This window comes from Gekko japonicus, unplaced genomic scaffold, assembly GCF_001447785.1.
Source record: "Gekko japonicus isolate JY-2015 unplaced genomic scaffold, Gekko_japonicus_V1.1 scaffold297, whole genome shotgun sequence".
Classification (NCBI taxonomy): Eukaryota; Metazoa; Chordata; class Lepidosauria; order Squamata; family Gekkonidae; genus Gekko; species Gekko japonicus.
In genome coordinates this window covers 1,027,545-1,046,080 of record NW_015162486.1, presented here as the reverse complement: position 1 = coordinate 1,046,080, position 18,536 = coordinate 1,027,545, and the positions used below count along the sequence as shown (strand labels likewise).

General features: G+C 46.1%; 1 protein-coding gene across 1 annotated transcript in view; it reads right to left on the bottom strand.

Moving 5' to 3' along the window:
* The window catches only part of RBM19 (RNA binding motif protein 19), a 122,184-nt gene that overhangs the window by 11,278 nt on the left and 92,370 nt on the right, over positions 1-18,536 (bottom strand). Inside the window, exon 24 of the mRNA XM_015405929.1 lies at positions 5,241-5,366. Within this exon, the coding sequence (XP_015261415.1) occupies positions 5,275-5,366 (92 nt within the window). The 3' untranslated portion in view covers positions 5,241-5,274. The remainder of the gene's footprint in view (positions 1-5,240; positions 5,367-18,536) is intronic.

The window sequence follows — 18,536 nt, the reverse complement described above, 5'->3', positions numbered from 1 at the left end:
TGCTAGTAGGCCAAACAACCCTGCCATAGTGTTAATCTACTGACAGTCCTTCCTGTTTTCAAGGATTTGTCTCTCACAAACCTATTACCTATAAAACCTGGGTGCCAGAAGAAGTACTGTGTGTGCAGTCACTGTCTGAGATCCCAGGGTGCTCATGAAGTGTCAGAGAAAGGTACCGAATAAGGTCCCCGACTGAAAACTGGTTAGTCTATTCCTATATGTCCCATATTGACACAGTATAGAGTATGGGGGAGAACAGCATGCTGGGTCAACTAGGTTTATCCCTGGAATCCATATCTGTAACCGAATGACTTAAACTGCCACTATGCCTTAGAAGAACTGTATGGGCGGAAGGAAAGCAGAGAAAAGTGCAGCAGGGCAAATCAAATGATTAGAATAATCAATGGGACATGTGCATTCCACATTACAAAAAATTAAACTGTGCGCCCAGGCACGGAACTCTGTGCCTTTTCTTCTTTTGCACAAATGTACTGTTAAAACTATGTTGCAGAATTTATTCTGGGTTTGCACGAGAAGGCAGGCACTACTCAAGACACTTCCCTCAGCCACTGGAAATCTAGCTCTGGCTTCTCTTTGGCCTCTGAGATTTCATCAGGCACTGCCCAGGCACACTGAAGCACAGCTTTGCGTTCATACAGCCTAGAAACCTGCTCTTTCAAATTAATAAAAAAAATATCAAGCAAACCGAGTCTGCCCAGAAGCTGAATCCCGAACCTAGCACCAAACTCAGCAACATTTCTGCACTTTTTGGAAGAACTGCCACACACACGCAATCAACCCTGTTTGTTCCAGCTTGCGGAATGCATCCTGCAACGTGATGGGCTTGTCACTAAATCCATTCGTTCAGACCTATGGAGCCTCTTGCGGCTGAAGCCCAGCGTAGTCCATGGCTCTGGTGGCAAGGCGTTTTGCTCCTCCTGAACCTTCCAGCCACCCTGGAAGCCGGGAACCTTTCCTCTGGCATCTGCTGCTGGGGCTGACTGCTGGCCTGAGTTGAGATTGGCTTCCTCTCCACTCCTCCCCCCCTCCCTTCCCCATCCAAGCTGTGCTCTCCGGAGGAAAATGTCAATGGCAGAGGCACCCTGAAATTAGAGCTCTTCTGGAGGGACACGATGCGCTGCCAGACCCTGTGCTTATTCCAGAGGCACGGTGGGAAGCAGGCAGTTACTTAACCTGCCAGGGATTAGCCCTGCCACCACGCAGGCATCTTCCCTTTCATCAGGAGAGCCCCGGCAGCGGCACCGAGCCTGACTCTCTCTCACGCGCAGCCGCCAAGGAGGCAGGTGTATTAGAAAGGTGATTGGCCAGCTGTGCACCCAGATGGAGCCTGAGCCGCCACTCGAGAGGCCGCTGTCGCCGAGGAGTTGACAAAAGCCCAATAATCTGTAGGGTTATGGCCGTCCCACGGCTTGGTGCATCGGCGAGGGGGATGAGAACAATAGGCTAGTATCAGTGAAGGGAGAAGCAGCCGTGCTCTCGGCTAATGCAGTGCAGACCCAGAGCAGCCACACACAATTGCGAGCTGTGCGACCATCTTCCGCGTGGATCAATGAGGGCACCTCTGCGGCTCAGAGGGGAAAGCCGGGAAACGTGCTTTTGAGGCAATGAGAGCCACACAGACAAACAATCCAGAGGGGAAAGGACCAGAGCAAAGGGACAAATATCTTATGGCAGCCAGATAAATGCAGAAGGGGGGGGTGGGGGATGACAACAAGATGCAGGCAAGGCATCCCTGCCCTAAAGGCCCCGTTTCAGGCTTTTTCCACGCTGACATACATTACAGCCCTTAACCTTCGGTTTCTTAAGGACATCGCTTGCTTCCTTGCTGTCTTGGTGCAGCCAGGTGTGCACACGCCATGGCTGACGAACCTTGTTCACAGTCTGTAAAGCACCCTCTTCCCCTCCACCCAGAACAAATGGTCTGTTCTGTCAATTTTGGGGATCTTTGTGTTTTGATTTTTGAAAGAATCGTGCCGATTCCCGCCTCTGGGTTTGCAGAACATTGTTCCTTTGAAAGATGCCCTAGAAAGATGTGTCACAGGCCTGGTTTTTGCTGAGGTGGGGAAATCTTGTGTTGGAGCTGTTCTACTTCAGATTGCAGGCTGGAGGGGGGGAATCATGGGATTAACAGACTCCTGCACGGAATTCTAAGTAAGTGTTCAGTCATGGGGCATCCACCAGTAGTCCACAGCGGTACAGCCGAGACTAAGGTTTATCAGGATCACAGAACAGGTGGGGGCAGGGGTGAATGGGACAGCTCCTGGGCAGCAGTCCCTCAGCAAGCCCCCACCTCTGCTCTCCCAACTGCCTCCTCCTGACTTCCCTTGCAACAGGCACTTCTTCCCAGTGAGATGCAAGTATGGGACAGAAACGGAAGGGTAGCTTATTTTCCTGGAAGTTCCCTCTCATTGCGCTGTTTTCATTGTTAATTGTTTTAACCCAATTTGATCATTATTGATTAATTAATATATGTCTTTATTGCATGTTGTGCACAGTCCTGAGCCCTTTGTGGGGAGGGCGGTCTATAAATTAAGTAAATAAATACTATTAATAATAATAAATAATAATGTTGTTTCTCTCCTGTTTCTGTGGGGCCAAGGCCAAGTGGTCCACTCTCTGGGGCAGATGTGGAATTTCATCGTTTGCAGGCCTAGAGGCGTGGGGGTTCTGGGCAAGATATCACAAGAGGGGTCATGTCAGTACAGTCCAAAGATGCAGAAAGTAAAAGCTATGCCCAAAAGCAGAGTTCAGCAACCTTTCTGCCTATAGTGAGCTGAGTCACCATAGAGTGGTCCAAGCATGGGCTGGAGAAATCACCAAGGATTTTACAGATGTGGATACTAATAATGGGAGGGGATTACAATGATCAAAGGGTATATACTAGGAATTTTGCAGGAGTATAGAAGGGAATGAGGAAGAAAACTAAAAGGGGGAAATAACTAAGGGGTAAATACAAGGAATGGGGAGGGGGGTTGGATGACTAAATTGATCATGACGTTATAGATATCCCCCCCCCAGAATTTCTCGTTCCCTCCTGTTCCTTCCATCTCAATATGTCCTCTGCTGATGAGGAGTGAATGCTGGTAATGGGAACCGGCTTTCCCTCTTCTTCCCAGCTCCAGCTGAGACACTCCCACCCATTCCTTTTCCCTAGCCCAAGAATGCACAGTATTCCCATTGTCTAGGCTGGGCTTTCTAAAAGCACAGTGACTACGAGGTCCCTCCTGCTACTCTTTTTTCTACCTGCAGGCATACCAGAGAACAATGCTTTGTTCAGGCGCCTCCTCCTCCTCCCTTTCAGCCAACAGAGCTGTTAGGCTCACCTTAGCACAGCCCAGGCCTGGGTACTTGATGTGGACTTGCTGGGTCCACCTGGCCCTTCCCCACCTTCCTCTGCTTGTCCACAGCTTGGTTTGCCATTACACATCAGAGTAAGGGAGCAGCTCTAGGAACAGGACGACCCCATACCTTCCTGTCAATCAGCCGGGCTGCCCCAATCGGTCAAGTCTTAACCTCTCTGTCTCACTTGCTCCCTGTTGCTGGCTATAAGAAGAGAGGCATCCCTCTTTCATTTCAGCTTGGAGGGTAAGAAGAAGGAATAATGGGCTAGGACAGCAGAAGGGTCCTAAAGAGAGGAGATGAAAGAGAAAGGGGAAGAAGACGGAGGAAAAGGAAAATTAAGCTGCCGGAAGAGGAAAGTTGGGCCGGATGGAAATTCTTCAGGGGCTGCCTCTGGTTCATGGGCCACAGGTTTCTGATTCTACCCTAAAATCGTTTTGTGCTTAACACAGAACATACACTTTAGAACTTTGACTGCTCTGAAAAACTGATACAAGTCCATTAACTGGCAAAGCAATCTCTCGTCTTTTGTTCACTGGATCAACAAGACTGGTTTTCTGTTATGTAAGCAAGTCTGGGGGGATTCCCAGCGTCACACGCTGCTTCTTTCCCCCTCCTTCCCATCCTGTGCAGCTAATGGAAACTTAGACACACAAATATATGAAACTGCCTTATGCTGTATCAGACCGTTGGTCCATAAAAGTCAGTACTGTCTACTCATTTTATTTATGTATTTATTTGTCAGATTTATACCCCGCCCTCCCGGCTGAGGCCAGCTCAGGGTGACTTACACAGAGTAAAACATATGAATTACAATTAAAACTATTTTAAAACCAACTAAAACCATCTAATATAGTAAAGTGCTAATAGTCATATATTGTTTAGCCATGGCAGCCGTTAATCAGTGGTCCCTTCTCGCAGTCAGCTCATAGATATTTCCTTTAGGCGGCTGGCACAGGCTGCTGTTGTTGACAACTCCAGGGAGCAGGGCTCTCTGTCTTAAAGGTGGCTCCTTAATTGAAGGCCTGGTGGAAGAGCTCTGTTTTACAGGCTCTGTGGAAATGGATAAGATCCTGTAGGGCCCTGGTCTCATCTGGGAGCTCGTTCCACCAGATAGGAGCTGCCACCGAAAAGGCCCTGGCCCTGGTTGTAGCCAGCCTGGCCTCCTTGAGACCCGGAAGGGCCAGTTGGTTCTGAGATCCTGATTGCAGTGCCCTCTGGGGGACATATGGGGAACCCAGACTGACAGCAGCTCTCCAGGGTTCCAGGTAGAACTCTTTGACATCACCTATAGCTTGATCCTTAATTTGAGATGCAAAGGATTGAACCTGGGACCTTCTGCATATGCCTAGCAGATGATCTGCCACTGAGCCTTTCCAGGTTTCTACTTTTGCTCCACTGTTTGACAGTGGGAGAATTGGGATATAACTATTTCAGTAAAGAAAAACGAAGTAAGTAAACACATTTGCAGCAAGCCATAGAAAACTTGAGAATTCATTACAAGACATGAGGCTAGAAATGGCACCCTTTATAATATTTAAGAGGCTATGGTTTGTCCCACGTGGAACTACATGAACAAAGAGCTAGCCTCAACCATGATCCAGTGAGCGTTAAAAGGCTATTCACCAAGGTTTGCAATGGCCTTTGCATAGAACTGGCTGAAAGAAAGCAGCTTAGAGACCAAGAGCTTGGAGAAAGTTTTGGAAAGCTCCAAATAAACTGAGCCACTAGATGGGGTTTGAATGATGGCAGAAAGCAGAAGGGAAACTCATTGGTGGGACAATGGCAGTCAAAATAGCAGCAACTGAATGGGGATTTTCTCTCATGCTCTCTTTCACACACACTTCCCTCACTGTCAAATAAACAGAGATATTTCATACCTTGTGAATTGGTAGGTAGAGGGTGTCCGTGATCCTAGCTGTCTCCCTCATCACCCCCTTCTTCTTCTAGCTTCTCCAAGATTTCTTCTAGAACAGTTGACTGTTTCTTCTTCTTTGCTGGGGATTCTGTGTGGGTGCAAGCAACAGAGCTCAGGGAGAAGGAAGAAAAAGGCAGTTTTGTCGTCATGTGCATGCTGTCCTAGCCAACCAGCAACAAGACCCTCTTTCACTTGTAGCTTACACAGGTATGGTTTCCTGAATCTGATGCAGGATGTCAAGATCCAGCATGAAATTGTGAGATCCAGTTACGCCCCAAACTGGATGCAGTAATCCAGGTATATATTAGCATCTTCTCTCTAACACGTGGGAGGTGTGTTTGGCTACAATCATGTAACAATTGCGTGAAGGCAGTTGACAGCCTGGGACTGAGCCAAAGGAGACCTACCTATAAAGCCTGGTTCTCTCGAATGAATGTCTTAAAAAAACAAACACACAATCTGCACAAAGACAAGCTGGATTCCTTGACCCTACACAAACCATGCATTCTGTAGCATGCATAATGTTTTACTCCTTCCGCCAGTCATAGAGAGATGCAAAAAGCTATAGAAAGCACTGAGTGACTGTTTCCACTGCTAGAAATCTTACTCAGCCACCTCTCCAGATACTTTCAGTGGGCATTGCTCATATATTTTCCAAGGTCTTTTCCAAGTCATAAAGAGGACTAGAACGGTTTTTTTTTAAAAAAAACAAAACTGAAATTCTCCTGTGAAAGAACTACTTTCAGTGGGCATTGCTCATATATTTTTCCAAGGTCTTTTCCAAGTCATAAGGAGGACTAGAACGCTTTTTTAAAAAAACTGAAATTCTCTTCTGAAAGAAAGAAATCTTGTAGGAGCTCAGGAAGCCCTTTACAGCATACATAGTTTTCCATGCTATCTTTAACAAGCATTGGAGCACTGAAGGGGCAAGGAGGATTATCTACTCCAGGTGCGGCGGCATAAGCAGCAAGGAAGGTGGTGGTGGGTTTTTGACAATGAAAGATCTTGATCCACCAATGCAAAGTTCTCTCTTCCTATGCCTACGATTCACTCACACTTCCCGTATTTATTCATGCATATTATTAATGTTGCAAACCGCTTGTAGAAGAGAAAGAGAAGCTTTTTAACTATTAGAGATACAAAGTTCTGGAATGGCTTCCCTGGGCAGTATTCAAGTATTCCCTGGAAAGATTCAGGGATCAAACCATTCTAACCACTTTGAAAGCTCTCACAGCTTGAGGTATGGGAATCAGGAAGTCATATATTTCCCCTGTAGGGGGAGTGTAGTGCATATAAAGGCATTATGATACTGGCTGTTTTATTTTCAAGGGACTGAAAGGAAAATGGCCTTTGCATTTGTAATACTGTGTATAGTTCTGTTGCTCCATCTCCAAAAACATTTTTTTAGAGAGGCACAGGTGCAGTTTAGAAAAAAAACATATGAAAGGGTGGGAGACAGAGATACTTATGAAATTACAAATATTGTGGAGAGGGAGGAATTTTTCTACCAGTGTCATGTAATGAAGTTGATGAGCAGCAGATTTCAGTCTGGGAAAATAAGCTATTCCATCAACAGTACATAATAAGACTTAAGGAACTGGCTGCCACAAGAGGTAATGATGGCCCATAGACAGCTTTTAAAAGGGATTAGACAAAATAAGAAATCAGTGGCTTTTAGCCACAATAACTGGATGAAGCCTTCATATAAAGAGACAATGTACATAAGGCCAAATATAGTCAAATGGAATTAATGCAGCCTTCCCTTGCATGCATTGTCAATATTAGGTAACTGGCCCTTCCATAACAGCAGTTAACTATATTTAAAATACTTCCATGACATCACAGCAATGCATAGTTGCAGGAGGAAAAGAGACTCGGAGTTTTCTTTTTTAAATCAAGGTTCTCATGTGATTTAAGATTTTTTTTGGGGGACTTTAAGCAATTACATCTGTACAAATTTGCATATGAAAACAACATAACTAAAGGAAAACACATACACTTTCCTTGTTTTTAGATAGTGCTTGCTGCAACATGTGCGCATTATCTCACAAGAGTCATTCCCTGTGTGGGAGAGGACGCCTCTTGTAAAAAGATGCCTACCATCTATAGTTTCTAAGTTCTTATATTAAATAGTAATTGACAGTGTTTAGAATAAACCACTACCCGATTAACTGGGGCATTGTTTTAGTTGAGTAAAAGGTTTTAATAGAGTAATCTGAACAATTAAACTCTGCAGCCCTAATTTTTATATAGATATCCCATCTAATTACCAGGTCCAAGAAGGCCCAAAGACATTAAGGTATCCCACAGAGAACACCCTGCCCTGTAGTATTTGGAAAACACTGAAACTACCCTCCTGTACTTTCCCTCATTTTCGAATGTAGTCCTCCATGTGGAGAACAGCTGTTCAAAGTCCGATCTCAGACATCAAACGCCATCTCGAACAAACAAACAAATGTACTTGCAGGACTCAGGGAGAAGGTGTAAAATAAATACATAGAACAAGCTGTGCATTTTCTTTCAGCATTACAGCTGCTTCCAAAGATAAACAACAAGTAAATGTCACAAAACATCAATACAGGAGAAATAAACCTGACAAAAGCTGCTCTCCCCCCTCCTCCCACCCCCCAATTCACGACCAAACAATTTTGCATTTCTGGAGTCCCCATCTAATGATTTTATTTTTCAATTAATTCCTTGACAGAATGCCAGGACTAGTCTCACTTCCGCTCCTGTATTTTATGAATGTTGAGAGAGAGAGAGAGAGAGAGAGAGACAGAAAGGCAGTTGTGTGTGTGTGGGGGGAGATGTGTGTGGGGGGGGGAAGTGACAGGAAATGTTTTTCCTTGACATGGCTTCAGCTGAGAATTGGAACCTTGGAAAGAAGGGAAATGTGTCATTAAGAGACAGCCGGGCTGGACTCATTTCAAGAATGAGGTGAAGTTGCAAATTTATTGTATTTGGTCATTAAGAAACAAACCAAAAGTGATACCTAAATGCCTGTGTCCTCCCTTGGGTTGCTAGTTCTGGAAATAAAAAAATCCGGCACCTGGTCAGGGCCTGTGGGCAGAGCCCAGTGGTTTCAGTGGATCTGGGGGTGCAGCCAAGCAGTTCTGGTAGATCTCCAGGAGGCGCCAAGTGGCTTCTGCCAGGCCAGCCCGAAAGAAAACAACCCATGAGGCAAGATGGAGAAGGGTAATATCTAACTTTTGGGCTGTTTTGGGGTAATATCTAACTGTTGGGCTGTTTTTCTGATCAGAAGATACAGGTCCCTGTATCTTTTCAGCTGTGGGGGTGAGTGTAAGCCTGCCTTTCATACTGGAATGTTTTTGTTTTTTTAAAAACCCAATAACAAATAGGAAGAAGTATGTTTGTAGGGTGATAGGGGAGACTGAAGTCAAATTTGAACATGGACCATAAAATGACATCTTGAACATATACTCTACCTTTCATTACAGATATTGCACTACAAAGTACCAGAGAGAACATCTTCTCCAATTAAGGCCCAGTTTAGTATACCTTTACAGAGGCATACCAGAATGGTCCACTGAAAATGGTGTCAAATCAGAGAGCCAGCCAATGTTTGTTTAATCACAACTGTCCTATTCACAACTACAGAAGGGATCAGAGGACATCAAAGACTTAAGGATCATGTAGATAGCCAATGAAGCCTCCCCTGCTTCATTTTCCTGTGCCCCATTGTTTCAGCAAGTTTTCTCCCACCCAGACACACTACTGGTATTGGAATGGGGCTGGGAGAAACATGCCTACAGCAATGGAACATGGAGGCCTGTAGTAGCATGCTCAAGACATGGCACAGCATTTACTCTGAACCTGAAGTGGTATAGTCAAACCACCAGTTTACCACTGATTAGATGCATATAAAACAGCATCTAGGGCTACTCGCCTGCCCCCAGCAGAGTGAGGGGGGCCCCCTCACTAGTGATGTGCTGACATCACCTCCTGTGTGCACTGGAAGTGACATCAGCACATCCCCAGCATCCACCAGTGACACGCTGATGTCACTTTCAGACTCACAGGAAGTGACATCAGCGTGTCAGAATGCTGCTGACGTTCCCCCCCCCCATTTTGGCAGCATTTCCCTGCTGCTGGCCAGCTGAGCAGCAGCAGGGAGCACCTGCTGGGGAGGGATGCCCTACCCGCCAGAAGAGGCCTGACAACCCTAACATCTGACAACGTCCAAGAAGTCCATCACAAGGCAATCAAGTGTTCAGGCAAGTCTCAACTTCCACTACTTCAGTTCTCAGATCAGCCAGAGCAAGGGTACCTTTGTACATATTCCAGTCTACCACAAAGAAACAGGAGTTCTGCTTTTATCAACTTTTCCTTAGTAATGTAACATTTTGCTGTACATTTTAAATGTGTTCTTTCCTTCTAAAAGTCAAGAGAGATAGAAACGGGCAGGCATTAAAGAGGACCAAGAAAGAAAGAAAAAAGCTGACACACACATATAATTATAAGACTCCAGAAGTGAAGATCTAAAGAATCCAATACTGTACAACCAGCAAAAACACAGAGAGGGGGGGGGAGGACAAAAAAGAAACTCTTTAGTAAAGTTAGTTGACCTAACAACACACTGCAGGGACCAGGATGTTTGGTGGTCATAAACTGGTGCATTTGGGGTTCTGGTCATTTATACATTCAGGAGGGGCTTTCTTTAAAGACAGTTTGGAATTCTACACTGCAATTCTAAACAGTTATACCCTTTGACTGGGCTCAGAAGGGCACAACTCTGTTTAGGACTGTACTGCTAGAGCTAAGCTGCAGAGCAGGCTGTGCCTGAACTTACTCTCAATCACAGCAGGAGAGCAAGGCAGGTCACTCAGTAGTAGAGAGGATTTCTCTTCTTCTTCCTCTCATGTCTGTGACGTCATGTGACATCCTGTCATTTGCTTGCAGCCCAGTGGGTTCCAGACTGCTGCCTGAGAATAAAGGTGGGTCACCGGGGGGGGGGGGGTGTTTGAAGACCACTGCTCTAGATCATGCACTTGTCATATATAGAGCACACTGGCTTTGCTTGTTGGATCACCTTCATGCTAGCAGAATGTATCTACAGTAGCAATCTTCAACTTTTTCAGTGCAAACCTTTAATACGGAACTCAGCTTTCTTTTTTTTAAAAATGCATGTGTGCTTCTGTCTCTTCCTTAGGGAGGGCTAGTGGCTCAGTCATATAAAGCATCCACCTGGCATCTCTAGTTAAATGACCAGGTATAGGGGCCCTGAGCTCTGACTGCTGCTCAGTGGAGTAGCAGGGGCAAAAAACAGTGTCGTGGCAATGACATCACTTCCGCTGGGCTACATACACGGAAGTGACATCATGACACTGCATTGACAGTTTATGACTTTCCCAGACCTCCATGTTTTTTTACCACAGAAATCTGGGAAAATCTGACAGTGTTGCCACAACACCACAAAGTCACATCTAGGTACATGGCTGAAAGTGTTGCTGCAATGTCAACCTGACCAGCCCCAAAACTTCCCGAGGGTTGCCAGCAGATGGCTGACAACCCGAGGTGGTATATAGTATGGAAGGCCTCTATCTGAGACCTGGGAGAGTTGCTGCCAGTCTGAGTTGACAATGCTGACTGTGATAGACCAAGGGTCTGATTCAGTTTCATCTCTTTGTATGTTCTCTCTCATTGTCTTAGAGCACAGTTACCATTGATCTATCACAGCTTTAACATATTGCTTCTACCTTAAGAATCATGGGATTTTCAGAGGTGTCTGTGTAATCTCTAGCAGAATTCTTAGTACCCACACTAAATTACAGTTCCCAGGATTTTTTGGGGGACGACGACGACGACATAATGATAGTTAAATTACTATATCCTTCTCTCCCACTTTTTCTAATTCTCTCTCTCTCTTTATTACAGTAGACAGATCAAGATGGGAGCCGTGTAGCAGTAGAAAAGAGTAAGAGTTGAGTAGCACCTTAAAGACTAACAACATTTGTGGTAGGGCATGAACTTCTGTGAATCCCTGCTCAAAGTGACTTAAAAGCTCATACCCTACCACACATTTTGTAGTCTTTAAGGTGCTACTGGACTCTTACACCTTTCTTAAAGAAGTAACTGTTACGGTGCTCCTGGTAAAAGCACTTCTGGCCAATTTTGCTTGCATCTTTTCTGCACCGACACATAGAAACAGATACCCCGCCACGGCCCCCTACAACCTTGCAAGCTTTCCATTTGCACGCATCCCCCTCTGTCCGAGATGCGCTCGCTTCCCCAATCCGAGCCTCTGCCTGGGTTGAAATTTCCCTTCTGTCAGTTTAATTCTTTGATCGATGGGGAAGAGCAGGAAACGCGGCCCTGCGCAGCTGGCCTCCCAAGTTACCCCTGGCAGGAGATCGCCGGCCCTGCTGGCGATGGCTGAGTGAAATGTTTGTGGAGCGCACAGAACACAAGTCAATAGTAATTTAGCTGGATTGGGAGCAAGTACCTCCTCTGCACGAATTGCAGTTCCCGAGAGAGGAGGAGGTGTGTGCAGGATATTACTGACTCACTCGGAAATATTTCCAAAACAACCCTCCAAGAAGGGGAAAGGGGGGTGGGGGGAGAAGAGCGAGCGTCTTGAAAGCTGAGGACTGCAGTGCAACGGCAGGTTCACACTAAATGTTTCGCAAGCAGCAACCCAGCACGTAGCTTGCAAGCGCGGAGAAAGCGAGCTTGGGCCAGGCATGCCAGGCGAGGAGGATGCAATTGCTCAGCTTGGCAGCAACAAAAAGCAAGTGTAGCTCAAGCTTTGAGAACACCAGCTGAATAAGAACCTGGGTTCAAGTCCTTGCTTGTGGCTGTGTAAGAGGGGAATACCAAAGCCACTCTGTCTTGCTTGTGTTTGTTCCCACTCAGGACCATCCACAGTAGAGCAGAGAGTAGATGAAGCTGCTTTCTCCAAAATCAAACCCATTGGTCTCTCCGGCTCAGTACTGCCTATCCGAAGATCCTTGTTTTTATTGGCAATGTGTAGGATTGAACCTGTGGCCGTCTCCGCGTGCAGCACCTCTGAGTTACGGGAGATGAATGAAGAGCAAGTAGCTCCGGGTAGCTCAGATAAGGGACCTAGGAGCAGAAGACCCTGATGATCTGAATGCTAAGATTGGGGGGGATAATTTCTTCACCTCTGAATAGCCAATTGGTCAGACTCTGAGCTAGGGTTGCCAACTCCAGGCTGGGAAATTCTGAGTGATTTGGGGGCAAAGTCTAGAGAGGGCAGAGTTTGGGAAGGGAGCTTAACAGGGATGTAAAACACCACAGATTCTGCCTTTCAGGGGCATCAATCTCTGTAGTCTGGAGATCAGTTGTAATCCTAGGACAACACCAGCTCCCACCTGGAGGTTGGCAAACAAACTTCTGGCCATAAATAAAACCCAGTGCTTTTAGTGGAATGTAACTTGTCATTACTAGTAATTTCTATAACAACATGCACAATTTACCTTGTCTGATGGTGGCACCTTTTTAGAACAGGAGACATTCACAATGTTTTCATCTGGTTTCCATCTGGTTGGGGCGGTGGGCTATACCTAGCCAAATCTTTACTCCCCTCCCCCATTTTTGTGCATTTGTGTTCCTACAAGCCTTTTAAAAATACATTAAGCAATACACAGAGTACTGTAAAGTACAAAGGGAACCACTGTTATTGTTCTAATGTTCATTAGAAAAGATTAGGAATAAAAACACTTTAAAAATAATATAACATTTATTGCTAATGTGTATTGCACATGGGAGCTTGGGAGCGCAGCAGATCGAGACCCATTAGAAAAGATTAGGAATAAAAACACTTTTAAAATAATATAACATTTATTGCTACTGTGTATTGCACATGGGAGCTTGGGAGCTCAGCAGATCGAGACCCCAGTGCCGTGTGACAGAGTGAGCTCCCGTCTCTGGCCCCAGCTCCTGCCAGCCTAGCAGTTCGAAAGCAAGAAATTGCAAGTAGATAAATAGGTACTGCTTCGGTGGGAAGGTAACAGCGTTCCGTGCGCCTCGGCGTTTAGTCATGCTGGCCACATGACCACGGAGAAGTCTTTGGACAACGCTGGCTCTTTGGCTTGGAAACGGAGATGAGCACCCCCCCCCTAGAGTCGGCTTCAACTAGCTTTCGAGCAAGGGAAACCTTTACCTTATTGCACATATTCACGGCTTCCCAAATTTTCTGAACTGCAATAAAGGTGAGGGTGGCAGAGGATTATCCTCCAAACAAACATCATCCAAAACTGTTCGTATCTGGCAAGCTGTATCTGTAAAGTGCAAGACTACTGAGAGCCCAAATCCAGATTCCAGGAGGAAGTTTTAGCTGGTAATTACTTAGCACAGTGTCACCATTTGGCTGGTCCAGTTTCCCTTCTGCCCAAGTGGGGAACAGCACATGTGGGCAAGTGAAGTAATGTGTCGCAGTCAGCTAGAGCAGAGCAGTGCCATGAACTCACGACCTCCTGGGCAGTGGGAACAAGGAGCACTTTTCCAGGTGAGAGTCCATATGGCATATCCCTCATCAAGCATTGCAAAAAGGTTGTGGATAAGGCAGGCAAGTTTCCCCAAGGATAGACATCTATACAAGATGCAAACTTTCTATATGGTTTTTTTTTTAAGAGGAACATTCCACCTTGGGAGCCCTCACTTGCAGTCTATAATGGTACAGCCCAGATACAGGTTTTCAATGCAGTGAGAACTAGGCCACAGTTAAGCGGATAATGTTAGAAACTACAGATTAAAGAGTCTCGAAAAATAAAAGGGACACCTTAACATTCTATTTTGGGTGCTCTTCTATCTATTTTGGGTGTTGTTCCTCTTTTGTCCACACCTAAAACAAAACTCACAGACCTTGCTGTTCCCTCCTGTCTCACTTTAGCCACACGGACCAGTGGGGACCAGTGTGCGTTTGAAACATCTTCCATGCCTGCCTTGTGGGAAACCTGAAAGGCCAAAGCTCTAAATTACCCAGATTAGGGCTGTTTAAATGTACCCAGTGTGTCTTCTTCCTCACTGTTTTCTTGACAGATCCATTCCCATGGTACAGAAATTAAAAGTGCAGGTATCATTCCATTGCAACCTGGTTCAAGTATCTGTATTGGCCTTGAGGAAGAGGCACAGTTCCTAAGCCCCGCTACACTGCTGGCACCTGCCCCAGAAGGACAGTTTGTAGACTGAGACAAGCTTCTAAGCACCAGCCGAGTCGCAGCCTTGGGGGATGGTGGCAGGTTGCTAGCAGCAGAGGCTGCAACCGAGCGCAACGTTCCAAGGTGAGCGGATAAGTGCACGGACCCTCCGCATGTAGCGGCCGGCTAGCAACAAAGGAACAGGGAGGGGGATAGAGGCAAAGCTGAGCATGTAGCCAAATACAAACCCATTTCCTCCTACCCGAGAGAACAGCAAACAAAGATTTTTAGAGCAGATACCTCCGGCATCATTATGCTCTTTCCAATGAATTCCCAGGCACCGCAGCCGGGAAACCGGACTGAAAGCCACTCTCTACTGTGGGCCTGCTGTTTGAAATGCCCTCTGGATAAATAGCACACAGTCAGTGACTTACTCTCTTCCACTTGGCTTTTCTGCCTGCCCTCTTCCCTCTCAAATACATCCCTGGAAGAATGTCCTCTTTTATTTGATTGACCAAAAATCAAATGTACTCCAAGCTTTGGGTGGGAAGAAGAAGGGGAAGCGGGGGGAGAAGACAAAGAAGAGGAGGCAGAGGAGGAGGAGGAGGAAGACGATGACGAAGAAGAAGAGTGGATACAAACAGTTGTCAGAAAAAAATATGAACTAAGAGAATGGATTCTCTGCTTTCTATTACCTTTCAAACTCTCCCTTCCTTCGAAGAGTTGGGGGCGGAATATTGAGTTTTACACACTTTTACTTTCCCCTAATAGCAACCCTGTAGAAATAGGTTAGGCTGACACTGCACGGCTGCCCCAAGGTCATCCAGTGAGCCTCCTAGATGAGGTCCCCAAGTAGCCTTCGGTCAGCCTTGGGTCAGCCATTCTCTCTCAGCATAACCTACCTCACAGTGCTGTTGTGGGATTAAAAATGGTGGGAGGAAGACCACACATGCTGCCTTGATCTTCTTGCTTCTCGGCTTCTCGGCTAAGGTGGGAAATGGGATGCAGGACCAGATGGGCTATGGGTCTGATCAAGCAGGGAGGGAGGTGTCCTGCAGTCAACTGCCTGGGATGGAGTGATTCCACCCTGAACTCTCACCTGTGAGATGTCTACGTTCCCAGCAGTAACAGGAGGAGGAGGTGGTGAGTGTGGAAGTGGCAGCAACAGGGAAGGAACCCAGCCAAGTGCTTTCTCTCCTTGCCCTCTTGCTTCTGCTGGAAAAACACCTCCTAACTGAGCACCTGATACGGGAGGCACGACTTTCCTCCGCCTCAGACAAATGGCTGCAGGACACTTTGTTCTCCAACTGGAGGAGGAACCGGCAGTGACTGAGCAGTCAGCTGGGGCTGTCACATACACCAGCACTGGATTCGCTGATACGCTTCAGGCACATGTACATTAAAGAGAGAGAGAATGTCCACAGTGCCACGAGCTCCTGTTTTTACATGCGGCTAATGGTACACAGAGAACAATCTACTGCAAAAGCAGTTCTGGTTCACTTCAAAGGCAAGGGGTGGCAGCGTTCAGGTGGCATTTGTGTTAGCCCCAGAAGGAAAAGCTGAGGGTGGAAAGCATTCCGCCTTGTGATTCATACTTGCTCTACCAAACTAAGCCCCCGTTCCTTTACTCTGCAGTCAGTTTGCACAGATGGCTGAGGATGATGTACTGTATGATATATTCAGGAAGTTTGAATGCAGTTTCTCTCCAAAACTGTGCGGTGACAAGCAGATGACAATGGAGAACTGAATACACAAACCTGCCTGATACAGAAAGAATCAGCCTATTGGATTGTCTGAGTTCAGCAGTGTCTACTCTGACTGGCAGTGGCTCACCGAGATCTTTCCCAGCCTTGCCATCTGAAATCATTTTTAAATGGAGGTGTCAGGAATTGAACCTGGTGACCTTCAGCTTGTAAAGTATGCATACTACAGCTGATCTTTGGGCTTTACTGTCAATACAAGAACTGCATCCTTGCTTCCAACTCAAGGAACTGAGGTGTGTATGCATCCATGCATGCAGCCTCTATACCTGCACATCACAAGACCCATTTGATGCCTTCCTGTGTCTGGTCTAGTTGATACACCTATTGCATTTTTTTGAAATAGGAACACTGGAATGATATATTGTCATGTGCACAGTCACTCAAATACAACAGAATGAACGGAAACTCCTCTACAGTGATGCTGAGGAAGGATCTCAGCATCTTCTAGGAATCATACTTCATGAATACTTAGTGGCATCATACAGGAAGTTGCTATGGCTGCTTCCAGTGTTTTTGCCCTTAGCTAGTATACCTCTAACGTTAAAGGTGAAAAGTCCTGCTTTTCCATACCAGAATGGTTAGGGTTTGTTTTCTGTTTTTTTCTTCCTCACAAACTCAAGCAATTCTGTATCATTTAGCACGCACTTTGGTGTGTTTTCTTCTTTTTAAAATTGCTTTTAGGCAATGGGCTTGTGCCATGATCATAATGTAGTATGTTCTACATATTCTGATTTTTATTCATTTTGGTAAAATGCAAGATAACACAATTGCACACAGGCCAGTGCATAATTGTGCACAGGCCAGAGAGAGATCTGTATCGCTTTTGGGAGCAGGAACCATGGTCAGTCGTGTAGGCGTTGTTTGCATCTAAATGTGAATGTTGCTAGTTTGCAAGTATTGCTTTCAATGGATGTTTCACTGTCCTTTGAATGCCCATTCCTACGCACATTTGGAGTAACTAGTTGCACATAAACAACATACATATGCATGACAAGACCTGGATCGAGGCATAAATGGAAGCAATTGTTTTTGATGTGCATTCCTTGTGCAAATATCATTACACAGTGTAGAGGGGGAAAATACAGAAATCTTAAGGCAATGTCTGACAGGCCACACAGTATCAGCTACCTGAAGCACAAAAACTTCCTGAGAGTGCTGTCACATGAGTGCTGTCAAGCACGGCCATGGAAAAAATGAATGCTAAGATAGTCTACAGACATGCTGGCACTTGCACCAATTGTTTGGGTAGCCAGATGAAGCCACTCAAAGCTGTGTTCAGCACAAATACAACGCAAGTGTGCCAAATACCACAGGGAAAATTTAACCTCGCCAAATTATCATGGGATTTGGCAGGCAGATCCCTGAGTTGGAAAGCAGTAGATCTAACACACCAAATGCATGCAACAGACATTAACAAACAGACTCCCCATGAGAAACCTGACCGAGACACACAGTTAGTGTGACGTCTAGATGGGAGTTTTTATTTTTTCCCCCTCCCTTAAATTGCCTAGTGGGAGGGAGAGATGAGCCAAAGGAAGTACATTGATCTGTCTCTTACTCTCTGAAGGAGGGCTGGGGTGAACCTTACACTAATATTTGCCAACCAGTACATTTGCGCTTGTCAATGCTTGTCCATAGCCGCACGAAACAGCAGTTTCCGCCTTTGGATATGTCCATGCTGGGCTTCTGATCCAAAGAGACCGTCTTATTCTCAATCCACTGCTCCTCAGGGGAGCTCTTCCCCTCTCACTAGATGAATACATTTCTGTTCCGGACCCAGAGAGACAGCTCAGGGTGCCTGAGATCGTCACTACATATCCCACCCACTGATCAGACACCCCTACAGTAGGTATCAATGCTCCCTCTAAGCTGTGGAGTCTTGTGAGCAAAAATTCTGCTTTGTGAGCTACCGGCATTAAAGTTGTGGGCGAGCGATTGGGCTGCTGCCTGAATTAGTCTGCACTGGAGCCATCCTTCCTGAGCTAAGACAAAAATGTGTGAGCTGGAGGCTAAAAAACTGTGAGCTAGCTCACACTAACTCAGCTTAGAGGGAACGCTGGTAGGTATCTTGCTCTCAGCTCCCAGGCTACAAGGGAAATAACAAGGAGCTTTCCCCCTAAGCCTGAAACCACCCCTTCCCTGAACACAGTGTCACCTCTCTTCTTTCGAATCTCACCTTTCCCCCCCTGTGATGCCTTTTAGGTCAGCCTTCAACCTTCAAACTGAAACTAAGCCTACCTATGCCAACTGCACACCGTCCCTAGTTATCCTTCTCTCTATCCAGTTTGGTGTAGTGGTTAGAAGTGTGCACTCTAATCTGGGAGAACCACTCCTCCACATGCAGCTGCTGGTGTGACCTTGGGTCAGTTACAAGTT